This window comes from Muntiacus reevesi, chromosome 3 (genome assembly GCF_963930625.1).
Source record: "Muntiacus reevesi chromosome 3, mMunRee1.1, whole genome shotgun sequence".
Classification (NCBI taxonomy): Eukaryota; Metazoa; Chordata; class Mammalia; order Artiodactyla; family Cervidae; genus Muntiacus; species Muntiacus reevesi.
The window spans coordinates 212487678-212503511 of NC_089251.1; the positions used below are offsets into that span (position 1 = coordinate 212487678).

Sequence of the window (15834 nt, forward strand, 5' to 3'; positions counted from 1 at the left end):
TTCTTAATTTCTTTGGTGCCAATCAATTTTTTCTCTGGAAAAGCTTGACCTCAGTTCTAAAAGTTTATCTTGCCCATAGAATCCATCCTTCTCAACCTTCCCCTGAAGATCTATAGCGCATGATAATCAATGTGACTATTTTTCTAAAACTTTGAATTATTTGACCTGGAATTACATCATAAGGTAGAATACATCAAGTGTGAGCTTTGCACTGTGTGTATGTGGTGTGGTGTGGTGTGTGGCATGGTGTGGTGTAGGTGTATGTGTGTGTGTCCTGTGAAGAGAGAGGTATTGATCTATGTACTTTACCTCAATATGAGGTAAAGTCAACCCCTTAATTGCTCCTATTGTCTTCAGTGTTTATTTCTGAACTCTTAAGATAACACTTGGGCAAAGCAAATGGACACACACACACACACACACACACACACACAAACCCACACATCCTAAGGGTAAACAATAATTACCAGAGTAAGTACAATATAATTGGAATTAACTGGGAGCAGGGGAGACTTTTTCCTAAAGACACAATTATTTATCCAGATTGTCCCCACCCCGATAAAGATATCTTGCATATTATTATGTAGAACTGTTTTAATTATCCTCCCCCCCTCTTCTTAGCTTTCTTTTTCTATACTCCTCACTGGGCCTTAACCACATTAAAAAGAGGTTAATTATACCATTCTTCTTAGCCAAATAATAGCAACTGTCCTTTGACTTGATAAACATGTCCTGGTAGGAAACAGGTGGCCCACTCAAATGGGGAAAATTTAATGAAGGAATAGTTTATAATACAAAGGAGAGGACAGGGTTAATGGAAACTAATAGTACCTGGCTAGGACAGTTGGGAGCCTGAGAGTTGATACCTGTAGGAGCTATTAGAAGAACTCGAAGAAAGTAGTTGCAGGTGAGTACCACTCCATTAGAACTGTGACTCTGGGGAGCAGGGGAACCAACTTTGAGGTGATTTAGACGATGAAATCTGGTGGAATAAGTACCCTGATCTTTCTTCTCTCTCTGTCTCCTCTTCCTCTGTCAACGTTTTTCTTTCCACTGTGTGCCCCAAGCCACCTTTGACCAAAGCTGACCAGAAGCCAATGAACAAGGTGGCCACTACTACATACCTTCTGTTGTTGGATCTGAGTACAAAGAAAGGCCAAAAAAGACAGCAGATGGAAAACACTTCATGGAGGTGGTAGTGGTTTAGTCGCTAAGTCGTGTCTAACTCTTGTGACCCCATGGACTGTAGCCCGCCAGGCTCCTCTGGCCATGGGATTCTCTAGGCAAGAATACTGGAGTGGGTTGCCATGTTCTTCTCCAGGGGATCTTTCTGACCCAGGGATCGAACCCAGGTCTTCTGCATTGCAGGCAGATACTTTACTGATTGAGCTACAAGGGAAGCCACCAAAGGCCTCACACATCTCCTTAATTTTTAGTCTCCCCTTCCCATAATCTCATTAAAGTGGTAGAAGTGGATTTTAAAAGTCCCAATTCTTTGTCCAAAACAGACTTCCATCTGTGACTGAGAGATCTAAACTTGTTTCTGAAAGATTTGGTGGACAAAGACTGAAGAGCAGCACAGGAAGACAGGACTTAATATAGCAGAAAGCGGATGGCGATAAAAAAGGAAGTTCATCTGCCCGGAAAGACCCTTTAGAAACACGGTGGCTGATCTGATGGAGGATGGGACTACGAAGTGGGACAGAAAAAATGCAGGTTATATAAAATCTTTAAATAATGAGGAGAGGCATAAAAATAGTGATACAATTATAAAAAAAAATGAAAGCTAGTGAAAAATAAACATCGATTACAGAAGAAAGTCAATAGACGATATCTAAAGTGAATAGAACAGCAAGTGATGACATGTACATATTATTTATAGATTTGGAGGTAACCACAGAAGAACTAAAAACAGATAGAGTTCAGAATATTCTGGAAGGAGGAAGACGGGGAATGGCATGTAGGTCAGTTGCTTCTCACTATAGTAAGTCTTTTTGCATTAATTAGTTTTTAGAAACCATGTGAATATATAATTTTAATAAAAGCTCCTTTTGTTCCTTTTTTTTTGGCTCCACTTAGTTTGCTGGCTATAGAAATTTCCTTCTTTGTATGGTTAGGTCCATTAGCTGTCTTTTTTTTTTTTAATTTTATTTTATTTTGTTTGTATTTTTTTTTTTTTTTCTTAGTTGGAGGCTAATTACTTCACAACATTTCAGTGGGTTTTGTCATACATTGACATGAATCAGCCATAGAGTTACACGTATTCCCCATCCCGATCCCCCCTCCCACCTCCCTCTCCACCCGATTCCTCTGGGTCCTCCCAGTGCACCAGGCCCGAGCATTTGTCTCATGCATCCCACCTGGGCCGGTGATCTGTTTCACCATAGATAATATACATGCTGTTCTTTCGAAACATCCCACCCTCACCTTCTCCCACAGAGTTCAAAAGTCTGTTCTGTACTTCTGTGTCTCTTTTTCGGTTTTGCATATAGGGTTATCGTTACCATCTTTCTAAATTCCATATATATGTGTTAGTATACTGTAAAGTTCTTTATCTTTCTGGCTTACTTCACTCTGTATAATGGGCTCCAGTTTCATCCATCTCATTAGAACTGATTCAAATGAATTCTTTTTAACAGCTGAGTAATATTCCATGGTGTATATGTACCACAGCTTCCTTATCCATTCATCTGCTGATGGGCATCTAGGCTGCTTCCATGTCCTGGCTATTGTAAACAGTGCTGCGATGAACATTGGGGTGCACGTGTCTCTTTCAGATCTGGATTCCTCAGTGTGTATGCCCAGGAGTGGGATTGCTGGGTCATATGGCAGAAGGGAATGGCAGGACATTAGCTGTCTTAAAGCTAAAAAATAATTTGGTTTTCTCCTAGGCATCTCCTTCTCTCCATTCTTTATAACCCTCTCTGTGTTCTTCCTCCAGCCACCAGAAGCTCCCTCACATAAGCCCCACACACATACATCTTTCTCCTGAATGCAGTTATGTTATCATTCTCTGTAAAGTCCATGCACTCTTACAACTTTGTGTCTTTTCTCAGACTGTTTCTTTGACCTGAAATGGCTTCAGACTTTAATTTTTTTTCTTTTTTTTTGAATTGAAATACAGTTGTGTTAATTTCTTCTGCAAAGTGATTCAGTTGTGTGTATGTATGTGTGTGTGTGTGTGTATATATATGTTTGTATTATTTTTAAAAATATAGTTTTCCCATTATGGTTTATCACAGAATATTGAGTATAGTTCTCTGTGCTATATAAGAGGATCTTCTTATTTATCCATCCTGTATGTAATAGTTTACATCTGCTAATCCCAAACTCCGAATTTTTCTCCCCCGCCACCCTGCCTTGACAACCACAAATCTGTTTTCTATGTCTGTGAGTCTGTCTGTTTCACAGAGGTTCCTTTGTGTAATATTTTAGATTCCACATATAAGCAATATCATCTTGTATTTGTGTTTTGCTTTCTGAAAAAAAATATTGTTTTTCTACTTATCCCTCAAATGCCAGAATAAAATCTACCTTCTCCAGGAACTGTCTTTGGTTTCTCCACATGATTATGCTTTTTTCTGTACTCTCCTAATACTGCGCCAGTGTCTGACACATCTCACTCTGCAAAGCCTCATAACTAGGTGTGTATCTGTCTGCCCATTCTTCTTTCCATTTCACTGTGAATTCAAGAATTTGTATCTGTGTATCAAGCACAACATCTAACACATGGTAATTGAAATAGTTGCTAAGCACCGTCATTGATTTTGGAAGTAGTTGTTGACTAGAAGGCATCTAAAGATTAGAAAATGAATGCCCCACACATTAAAGTGAACATCAACTGTCTTCTTATCCAGGTGCCTATTACTACTTCTGCGGGTCAGCAAAATAACCAGGAAGATAATGTTTTGTTCTGTTGTAATTTTACTGCCTCTTCTCTAAATTCTAATTACACGCATATTACCTCAGGTTGTGAGGAATAAGAAATCTAATAAACTAATTCCCATAAATAAATATGTTAGTGATGTATTAATTTTAATAAGTGTTTGCATAGTAAAAAGTAGCCTGAAGAAGGAAGTACCCCACCTAAGGGAGAGAATTGCTGATAGTAAAACGTTAACCCCCTGAGCTGTTGCTTTGAGATCAAAGAGCGTTTTTGGGGCCTCTCAGATTATGCTGTGGGACTTTTATGCAAAATATAATATAGATTCTGATTAATTAAAGTATATTATCAGTGGGAAACAATATTCCCATATTAGAACATACAGATTTGAAATCACAGTTAGTAAGTGTGATGTGTCTTTCTCATAGAAGTAAGGCTGAGTATTAATCTCTGGTCTTTTCTTGTTATTTTCATTTCCCAGGTAGTCTTTCCATGGGTTCTTCTTTTTTTCTTTTTTTTTTTCTTTATTCAATTGCTCCCTATCCCTGGACTTTTCTTTGCTGCCACATAAAAGGGCACTATTATTTTATTTTTCCTTTACTTCAGGAAATGCTACAGTAAAACAGTCTCGATATAGGATTATCATCCAAGAAGCAGCCAACGGAGGCCAAGAATGCCCGGATACCTTATTTGAAGAGCGAGAGTGTGAAGATGTGTCATTGTGCTCCACATATCGGTAATTAATTGCTTTCAAAATAATCATTAGGCCTTAGTATAAGCCATGACCTATTTGCTCTTATATAGTGTGTGGTTATTATATGAAACACTTGTAGTGAGAAATACAAAGAGGTAATATTTTTTATCTTCAAATATCTCACTATTTTCCCCTTTTCTGGAGTATATTTTGAGAGAGTAAAGAGTATGAAAGTCTAATTTAAAACGAAAAAGGTTAACAGCCACGTTTTGATTGCAGTTGAGCTGCTTGACTTCAGCCTCCCAGGTAATCAGCTTTCAGGATTAGAATTCAAAGATATGCAGGTTGAGGTTCTTACTGGACACACACAAACACACAACTTACCTCATTCTATTTTTCTCATCCTAAAGCCTTTAATCAAGAACTAAGAACAAATGTACACTGCCTTAATAGTTGTTTATTTTAGTTCAAAAATGGTTTTGGTTCTCAATTTTTGTCATGTACACATTTTAAGAAATCTTAGGAAAAAAGCTTAACCTATGGGTAATTTTTTGTCTTTAGAAAAAGAAAGTGAGTAACATTTAAACTATATATGTTACCTATATTTGCCCCTCTGGGAAGTAAGTGATTATTATTTATAAAAACAGTACCTGAGGTTTGTGTATTTAGTCATAAACTTTCATTCTTTTAACATAAGATTGAAGCACTGCTTTAAAGTATTAATACTTCTGGATTAAATTCAATCACTGTTGGGGTTTACTGATTTGTGGAAACAAGCCCAGGGTCTTAATAACTGTGTTGTTATCAGCACACTTAAAAATGCCTTTATTCGAAATGTCTAGGGTTTTCCCTGATTGAGAAACTGTATCTTAAATCTATATGATTCAAGAGCTAATTTTTTCTAGAGAGTTCCTGGTGGTCCAATGACTAAGACTCCAAGCTCCCAATGTAAGGGGCCCAGGTTCCATCTCTGGTCAGGGAAGTAGATGGCACATGCCACACCTGAGTTCACATGCCTCAACTAAAGATCTCACATGCTGTAACAAAGACCTGGTGCCACCAAATAAATAAATAAAAACAAATATGTTTTTAAAATGAGCTAATTTATTCTGGAAAATATAAGTTTTGTCGTGTTTTGTTTTTTAAGAAGGCCTCCCATTAGCTAGAAAGAAGCCCCAGTCAAGATCAGTTTCATCATCATTTCCTCCCTTTGTTTCTATCTAACAACCAGTTTGGGAAAGGCATGAATCAGCACTGGAACAAGCCCAGACTGCCAGTATTTCTTCATCAACCGCCAGGCCATTGTGGGAACACTGTCAATATCCATCCTTTTGTGCCACGTTTAAATATTGAAACTTCTAGCTCAGTGAAAGAGCTCTCAGAGAAAGTAGTCAATTGAAAAAAAAAAAATTAGCCAAATCAAATAATGTTAGGCATTTTCTGAACCCAGTGCTGTTATAATCAGAGAAAACCTTGGAAACTGTTAGCGGTCTCTCTCCCTACTGTCCACTCTCTTTGCCCTCATGTGGTCCTTCAGTATAGCCACTCAGTCTTGAACTAGTTTCCATAAATGACCTCCTGCCATTTTCCCAAGAAATGAGTTCCACTCTGCCTGGATTGCCTGATTGTATCATGTCTCCTGATACTGATAAGTGTATCCAGCTTATCAGCATGAGTCTCTTAGTCAAACACCCTTGAATTTTGAACATCCAGTTCCTCTTTAGGTTTTGCCTTCCCTTCACTGGTTGGAGAGGCAAGTTAATGTAGACCTTTATCATTTTCTTCTGATTCCTCTTTTTTTTACTCCATTAAGGTGAGACATTCACGATTTAAAACAGAATCACAATGTCTATAGAATATTTTTCTGTGAATTTGAGCATTTCCCACCATGTTAATTTTAAGTTAGTGTTAGGGAGAGGAAATTTTCCCCTCTATGCTTCATGAGTTCTTATAGCTCACTTAATAATAAAAGTGACATGAGGTAGATTATCAAGAGATAAGTTACTATTAAAATGCAACAAGTGTTAATTCATATGCATAGAGATCCCATTGAAATTGAACCTAAGAAGTGGCCAAAGCAGGCAGCTTTTACACTGTTTAGACAAAGAAACAATAAATTAGTAAAGAATTGATGGGATGAAGAAATGTAGGCTTTGGGTACTCAATCCGTGAAAACTCTAAACAGAGTCTGAGCTTGGGGTAGTTAATTTTAAAAGTATCAAGGTTTATATAGCCTGAATTCCCTAGTGGTAAGTATTTCCTTCTACCTCCAAATGTGGGTGGGAAGGGCACCTCTCACAGGAGAGAATTATTTTCTGCTTTCAAGGGGAAGTAGAAGGAAGGAGGCAGAAGGAAGGAAGCAGAAGGAAGGGCAGAGTGTCCTTCTTGTGTTGGCCATTTCTTAAGTAACTTTCATTCAAAATAGGCAATATGCAACTGAGTCATATTTGGGATGGCTCACAATGTAAGCAAGAGGGAAGACAGTGTGGGTGATATACCACTAAATAGAATTGGCAGTGGGATGTCTCCAAGAGTCTGTGGCTGAGCACCTAAGGATTTAGGACCGACAGCTGGCCTGCCCTTTCACATGCAATCTCAGGCATGTCACGTAAGCTCCCTGAGCCCAGGCTTATCCTTCTAAAACTGTGAATCTAACAAGAGTTCTGGACATTTCTCCCTTCTATTTAGCACACTAAGCTGAATTGAATTCCTTGGTTCCACTTTAGTAAGTATTTTAAGAACTTGAGGGATCTGAGTGAATGATATTTTCCAGTTGAAAAGCTAGACTAAACTCCCTTACCATTTCTGTGTCTGTGTTTTAGAATTATACTTAATAATCCTATGCATCTACAAAGCAAATTTCTAACTACTTAAAAAGTAATAGGTGATTTTTTTTTTTATTAGTTGGAGGCTAATTACTTCACAACATTTCAGTGGGTTTTGTCATACATTGATATGAATCAGCCATAGTGTTACACGTATTCCCCATCCCGATCCCCCCTCCCACCTCTCTCTCCACCCGACTCCTCCCAGTGCACCAGGCCCGAGCACTTGTCAATGGGACAGGTTTTTCTGTTGTTTCCTGGTTTCTCTCCAGCTCTTCAATTGTTTTCAATATGGAAGCCACTTGAATGAGGTCACTGATATGTATTATTTTTACTTTCACATTTTAATGTGCTTTGCTTTATTCTGCAAGACAGCCTGTATCTATCTCTTAGCAGCCTCACTGCCTCACCTCCAGTAAGTGAGACTCAGTTAGCCTAGACAGGGAAGAGGGTGGTGACTGCTGAGATAAACTACGCTAATTAGTTAACATGTGGGTTATACTAAGTGAACTTCACATGCTGTATTAATCTATGTTCACATAACTTAGAGGGTTCCTTAAGGTAATTTTTCCTGAGGAAAGGAAGTCTACTCCATGTTCTGTTATACATTATTCTTTCTCTTGCTGAGATTTCTTTATTATTGTGATAAAAATCATATAACATAAAAGTTACATTTGACCTTTTTTTTTTCTGAATTCGCTTCTTTTAATGGAAGTACAGTTGATTTACAATGTTGTACCAATCCATATGGAAAAGGATATTAAAAAAAGAATGCATGTATGTGTAAACCTGGACCTCCTCACTGTAGAGCAGAGACTGCCATCTTAATCATCTTTAAGTGCACAATTCCGTAGTTACACACTGATGCACAACAGCTCTCTAGATGGTTTTCATCCTGCCACACTGCTCTATAATATTCTTGCCTCTGGTTCTGTTTCATTTTTTTTTTTAATCAGCACCTCTCATCAGAGGTATTGGCTTATGTGAAAAAGTACAAAAATGTACTCAGTGAAAGAGCAAAATCTGTGGCTACATTTAGGGTTTGGGTTTTCTGGACCATTTCAAAGACACACGTTTAAGGGCTCAGGTCACAGTCTGCCCTGCAGGTCATAAAAGTAGAGTTCTGTTCACCTTAAACACACACACAGACACACACACACACACGCACACACACGCAGGGAAGCCAGAAGGATTCCGTGCATACTCTTTCCTCTGTGGAGGAGAAATATGGGTCATTCCCCAGAGGCAGTTCCAGTTCTCTTCTCTGAGAGAAACTATCACATAGATAAGTCCCTACGGCCTCCTGCCTTGTCTTTACTCTATAACCTATTGAGATTTTTTTGAGCTACCCTAAAATCCTAGGAAACACCTTGTAAAAATTTTGAAGCAGAAGATCAAGTATGAAGGCTTGTACCTAAAATTTTCAGATGTTCACACCTTGATTCTCTAATGCTCAGATGGGACATAGGAATTTTCTCTCTTTGATTTTTTTTATATTGTTTTTCTTTAAACAATTTTAAGTTCATACAGAGCTAAACCGTCTAGATTTGATCTGTGGCTCTAATGTTTCTTTATGGCCACTTTGCTATATCCACTAAGGCTTATGTGCAAAGTGTCCACATTTTTAAAAAATGGAATTACTGCTTTAACTATGGATCTGGGACAGAGAGACTGATGCCATCCCTAGTGTGTGCCAGGGCTCCCTTTTATGACATCGGTTTCGAATCCATTTTTATTGAATTACTACCTTTATGCTTTGGGTTTCAAATTCACCTATTTCCAGTATTTCTTTTGTATGTTTGCCATGGTGAAATTTCTAGTCTGCTGTTCTTTGTCATCACAGATGGAGGCCGCAGAAATGGAGCCCCTGTATCCTAGTGCCAGAGTCTGTCAGGCAGGGAGCAATGGGCGCCAGTGAAGCGTGCGGAAAGGGGGTGCAGACAAGAGGTAAGGGAATTTCAAAACAGTTTTTCTAATCAAATGTAATTCAAAGTTATGTTGCTTTTATAAATTGTTATCTATTTTTATATTTGGATAAGTTGTGATCTTACTGGATTGGATTGTTTATGAGTGCTTGAGTTTAAGGTTGGCATTAGTTAATGCTGATATTAGACCACCTTTTGACCATAACTAGCTAGTGCACCTAGGGACTAATGCAATGTAAGAAAGTATATGTTCTCAGTCATTAGCATACCTTATCTGATGGTCCAAATGCACAATGGATATTAGTCAAGGAATGAAGGGATGTGCTGAAATTGGGCCTGATAATATATATTGTACATTTTAGATGCTCATTAATGAATGAATTCATTGCTGAATGAATTAACTAATCATAGCAATCATGACTTACACCTGATTGTTATGTACGTACTTGCTATGTGTTTCATATGGGATATGCATAGAAATGAACTATTAAAATTTCTGGTGCTTGCTTCAGTAGCACATATACTGAAATTGGGCCAATACAGAGAAGATTAGCATTTCTCCTGTATAATGATGACATGCAGATTTGTGATACACTCCATATTTTAAAAAATTTTTCTGGAAGATCTTGTGAATTGACTTTTGGGTCTGCATGTAAGTGCCTTTTATCATCGATGTCTAGAAGGTGTGGCATATTGAAATCTCTGAAAAGCACTCAGAAACTCATCAGGTTGCTCACTGTTCTGTTTCATTTAGAATTCACATGCCAATTATATAAGGCTTAACAAGAAGGCTTTGTTCTTAAAATCTGACCACTCTGTCACTAAAGGGATGTATATGGTGAAACTCAGGCCTTGTAGGACCAGCTGTGTATCACTGGTTTCATAATTCAGCTGAAAAGCATATTGAGAATTATTTTTCTTCCTATTGCATAGGTTATCATATTAGTCAGGATCAGTCATCTCAGCCAGCATAATAACTCCCTTCTTTGTTGATTCTAAGGTGTAAGAAGCCCAGTGTGGGTTGGTGGCAGTTTTAAATTCCAGTTCGAGGAAATCACAGCTATGTTTTTAGTGGAAGCATTCCTCCCTCTGGAAATAAGACCTTAGGGCAGCAGAACATAAGACTGCAGAGGAACTGGAAGCAAACATTTTACTAATGGATCACTAGGAGTAAGGGTAAGCTATGCCAGTGCCATTTCCACCCTTGACTCCTGGACCTGCAAATCCTGGATATGGAAGAAAAATAGAAAAACACCACATGTTGGATGCTTCTGGAAAACTTTTCCCTAGCCCTGCAAGGTATTGCTCCCTAACTGGTGCGGTAATTAAGTCTTCAAAAGACCTTTTCACCATTATATCAAACCAGGATGGTGGGGGACTTGGTAAGACCAGTAGAATCAATGAGCATGGGCACATAGCCAGCTCTCAATTGCTGGAAAGTGAGATCCTTGATCCAAAATAATGTTGTGTGGAATATCATGACGATGGACAAGGTGTCCTGTAAGTTCGTGGATGGTAATGTCAACTGAAAAAAATGCAGCAGCATGAGAATTGTGAGTTAAGTAGCTGAGGAGCTACTCCAGAGAGGGAGTGGGGGAGGTCAATATTATGTATATGTTTATAGTGAAGGGGGATACATTTTATCAAGCACACCTTTTGCCAGAGACTTGCTGCTAGTCTTGAGGAGCAGATATCTTCGTTAATGATTTCAGTGCTCTGCTAGATATAAGATGCAAGAATTCGAGCTCACAAAATCTTCTCTTGAAAATACGTAACCATCTGAAGGCCTTCTTTGCTAGTTTATCACAGAGCACAGAGTGCCTCATTCCTGATCATTGCCCTGAACTCCTTTCTGAGTGTGCTGAAGGTCAGTGACTGCAGTGGCTAGTGACTTCATCCTTGTAGAGGCAGATGGCAAGTGGTCATTTTTATCTTGCAGTGGGTAATTTTGATAGAAGCATTGTATTCAGGAAAGGCAAATCCTTATCCTATTTGAATAACTACCTATCCAGTAAGAACAAAACATTGCACCTTCTATGATGGAAGTAGTCCAGCGTAATGAACCTGCCACTGTGTAGTTGATCACCTTGGGGAATGGTCCATACTGGGGGCCCAGCACTGGCTCCTGATGCTGGCAGATTGAGCACTCGGACCTGACTGTAGCCAAGTTGCCCTGGATGCATGAAAGCCCACAATGCTGAGCCCATGCATAGCCTTCCTTCCCACCACCATGGCCACTTTGTGCAGGAGCTCATTAGGTGATGGCAGGGGTGGCTGAGGACAGAGGCTGACTCATATCCACAGAATGGGTCATCCTATCCAATGCTTATTAAAATCTTTCTCAATTGAGGTCAGTCTTTAGAAAGCATTCACATGGGATACAAATATTGCATACAAATATGTTCACGTTGTTGCCAATTCAGAGAAGTCTATCCACATACCACACATGCCTACCTTCCCTTATCACCGATTTTCTAACTGTGTTCCTCTTGCTGGTCATCCGGCAAAATGATTGGCCACAGCATGTGGGTCTGTACTTAACCCCACAGCTGGCTGTTTCTCCTTCCAAGCAAAGTGCACAACCATACATGCTGCTTGAAGTTCTATACATTGGGATGACTGCCTTCCCTCTGTCTTTCAGCCTTCCCTCTGTCTTTCAGGGGTTAGTGTCACAGCTGTCCATTTGGGTGCCCACATATCACGCAGAACCATCCATAAACCAGGTTGAAGTATTCTTTTCCTCTGTCAACTGATGGTAGGAGATTCCCCATGAGGATGTATGTGCAGACTGGAAGAGAGAGGAGAGTTTGGCAAAGGTGGGGACTGTGGGCAGCTGGGCCACTTCTTCATGTAACGTACTGTGCCTTCAGGCCCTCCTTGGGCTTGATTACGTATGCACCACGTCCACGTGGTGATGGGGTGCTGGTGCGCATGTCGTACTTGTGGCTCGATGGCCCAGGTAATATCCAGCTCATGATGGGCAGCTCAGGGTGTGTGGCTCAGATAATATCCAGCTCATGATGGGCAGCTCAGGGTGTGTGGCTCAGGTAATATCCAGCTCATGATGGGCAGCTCAGGGTGTGTGGCTCAGATAATATCCAGCTCATGATGGGCAGCTCAGGGTGTGTGGTTAAGCATGCAGCCTCTATGAAGGCCCAGGAGCTGGCCAAAAGCTGTTTCTCAATTGGAGAGAAGTCCTTTGCAGAGGACGGCAGGGCTGTGCTCCACAATTGGAAGGACCTAAACAGCAATTCACCTATAGGAACCTCCCATATATCCCAGAGAGCATCTGTACCTACCACTGACACTTCAGACACCACTGGATCTGCTGATCCTGTGGCCCAAATAGCAGAACAACTTTCCCAGCAGCCTGAACCTGTTACAGAGTTTGTTTATTTGTATGTCTTTCTTTCTTGGCCCCCACTGAAAACTAGCAGCTTTTCAGATTCCTTGGTGAATGGGCTGGAGTTACACACCCAAATGAGGACTGTGTTGCCTCCCAAATCTGAAGAGACACAATATGCTAGATGTTGTATCTCTATTTCAGTTGTAGAAAGGGCCATATATAATAAGGTGTCTTTCCCTTGGAAGGGGTTCTCAGCATGCCTCACATGGCTGGACCTTCAGACCTTTCACTGGAGTTGAAAGCCCCTGAACCTTCTCAGGGCTTCCCTGGCGGCTCATGTGATAAAGAATCTGCCTGCAACGCAGGAGACCTGGATTCAGTCCCTGGGTCAGGAAGATCCCCTGGAGGAGGGCATGGCAACCCATTCCAGTATTCTTGCCTGAAAAATCCCATGGACAGAGGATCCTGGCCGTTACAGTCCATGGGGTCACATGAACTTTCTCAAATTTATTTCTAGCTCTCTGACATGAAAATGTCTTGCCAGTGAGTCTAGACTTGTTTCTTCTTGCTCATTATGTCTAATCAGGATAAAGTCACCAGTGTAATGGATCAGTGTGATATCTTGTTGAAGGAAAAGTGATCAAGCTTGGGTTAGAATTCAGTGCCTAATAGCTATAACTTGGAAATGATGTCCTTCTTGGAACATTTGCAGATGTAAATTTGATGTGCAAGATCGTTAGATTTAGGACTTTTCAGAGACTGTACAATGGCTATGAATTACAGGAAGGAACCACTTCCTAATAACATTTTGTTTTCCTATGTCAGAAAATTGTTGTAATAATATAATCTTGTTATTCCAAGGCTTGTACTTACTTTCTGCTGCAAAATTGTTATTAAATATTTAGTTCAGCAAAATCTACATAAATGAAGTATTTTAAAAATGGTTTCTTTGGGACTTCTGTGACCGTCCAGGGGTTAACACTCCGTGCTTCCAACACAGGGAGTGCAGGTTTGATACCTAGTTGGGGAACTAAGACCCCTTATGCCATGCTGCACAGCCAAAAATAAAATGGTACCTTTTTACAGGACACAGTGTCACTGTATGTCGACCTAGACTTTGATGCTCTGTGATACTAGAGATAATTATGGTTTGCTTCCATTGCAAAATCATTTAGTGAATTCTGCAGAGATGTTGCTCTTAAATTATGTAGAAAGTTATCCTATAGTAGCAAATTATTGTGTCTGTCTTAGAAGTGTTTTAAATGGATTCTAGCGGGAGCCCAGATAGTCCTTCAAGGTAGACAAGGTAGATGGATACCTGTTGTTCCATCACTAAGTTGTGTCTGACTCTTTGTGACCCCGTGGACTGCAGCCCGCCAGGCTTCCCTGTCCTTCACTATTTCCTAGAGTTTGCTCAAACTTATTTCCATTGATTCGGTGATGCCATCCAACCATCTCATCCTCTGTTGCCTGCTTCTCCTCCTGCCCCCAATCTTTCCCAGTCTTTTCCAATAAGTCAACTCTTCATATCAAATGACCAAATTATTGGAGCTTCAGCTTCAGCATCAGTCAGTCCTTCCAATGAATATTCAGGGTTGAATTCCTTCAGGATTGACTGGTTTGATCTCCTTTCTGTCCAAGGAACTCTTAAGGGTCTTCTCCAACACCACAGTTCAAAAGCATCAATTCTTCAGGCTCAGCATTCTTTCTGAGTGTTCCCCAAGTCAGACCTCAACATCAGAGAATTCCTAATATTGGCTTGTTTGGAAATTTGCACTTCTAAATCAATAGGATGGGTCTCCGGTTTTAAGAGAGTGGAACAAATGTATTTCTACTCCATTCTTTTCTCTAAAATTACTTCAAAACCAGCAAGAAAAACATGAAAGAGTAACAAAAATGTAAACTTCAATGAGATAAATTTTTTTATAAAATTGTTCCAGAGAACAAGAAGCACAATAAGCTGACTTTCAAGCAAATTTAGGAGTCGTCTATATAACCTCAGTCATATGATGTGGAAAGTGGATGGAGATACAAGTAAAATATGGGGTAACGTCTTATGGAAAAATCTGAACAAACTTTTTGGCTAATCCAGTAATTTTTAGAGCAGAGTTATACATAAGTGTGTATGGGGATGGAGGGTTGAAGAGAAACAAGGTCCTCTGGCCTGAACAACTCCAAAAATGCACTACCTTCTACAGAAGAAAGTGTAGAAGGAAGTGCAAGGCTGTGTGTGGGCGTGTGTGTGCACACATGCGTGTATGTGTTGGGGTGGGGGCAAAATCAGGAGCTTTTGAGAGTCTGACTAAAGAGCCGTGTACACTCGCCACACCCTGCCTCTTACCCTGGAGAGTCAGGCTCCCACCTTTTCCTATTCGTGTAGGAGCCTGGAGGGTTTTTTTGCAGATGTAGAACCAGAGAGGTTGTGGATTTAGGACTACAGTCAGAGGGGAAAGGAGCCAAGGGGCTGCGTGAAGTCAGGAGGATCAAAGTGAGGAGTTAGGAGATGCTCAGCCCCTTCCTCCACTGCTGTAAGATGCTGGTCAGGTGGTTTTCACACCCTTCTGTCCCATGGAAGCCCAGCAATCTGGAAGCACTTACCATTTTTATTTTTCTTTGAGGATTTTTTGAATCACAGAGGGAACATGAATTCAGACCCTAAAGTCCAAGAAAGGCCAGCTTGAGATTATAAATTCTCACAAAACAGTTTGGTCCCCTCACCATCTCAGATTAAATTATAGACATACAAGTGGCCATGGCAAATGTGTTACTTGGCATGTTTCTTTCCAGTCTATCCTTACACTGAGGGCCAGCCTTTGTGGTCATCACTTCTGGCATGGAGTATTTTATGAAATTCCCTATAACAGGCCTTAAAGTCATGAAAGTGGAAACTTAAGTCTCCAAGATTTTATAGAAACCCTGAGGATAAAGTTTGTCTCTCTTGTGTACCTTGCATCCTGAGCTTTCACTTTGCTTGTGCTTTATTGGCTCCTTTCCTCTGGGCCAACCCTGCAATCTATTTAGAACAGATATATTTTACCCAATGTCCTTTTTTTTTTCTTTTTCACGAAGAAGGCTTTTTATGATTTCTAAGCAATTATGCCATCCCAAACAGAAGTGCTCCTTGTTTTATCTTACTGTGTTTATGTTGCTGATTAACTGAT

At 40.1% G+C, this 15834-nt stretch overlaps 1 protein-coding gene and 1 non-coding gene across 2 annotated transcripts in view; both read left to right on the forward strand.

The window, feature by feature from the left end:
- Positions 1 to 15834, forward strand: part of THSD7B (thrombospondin type 1 domain containing 7B) — an 828580-nt gene that overhangs the window by 422410 nt on the left and 390336 nt on the right. The window contains exons 10-11 of the mRNA XM_065927840.1: positions 4490 to 4619; positions 9246 to 9349. Of these exons, the coding sequence (XP_065783912.1) occupies positions 4490 to 4619; positions 9246 to 9349 (234 nt within the window). The remainder of the gene's footprint in view (positions 1 to 4489; positions 4620 to 9245; positions 9350 to 15834) is intronic.
- Positions 9827 to 9933, forward strand: LOC136165705 (U6 spliceosomal RNA). The gene has a single exon (XR_010662706.1). It is a non-coding gene; the product is annotated as a U6 spliceosomal RNA (small nuclear RNA).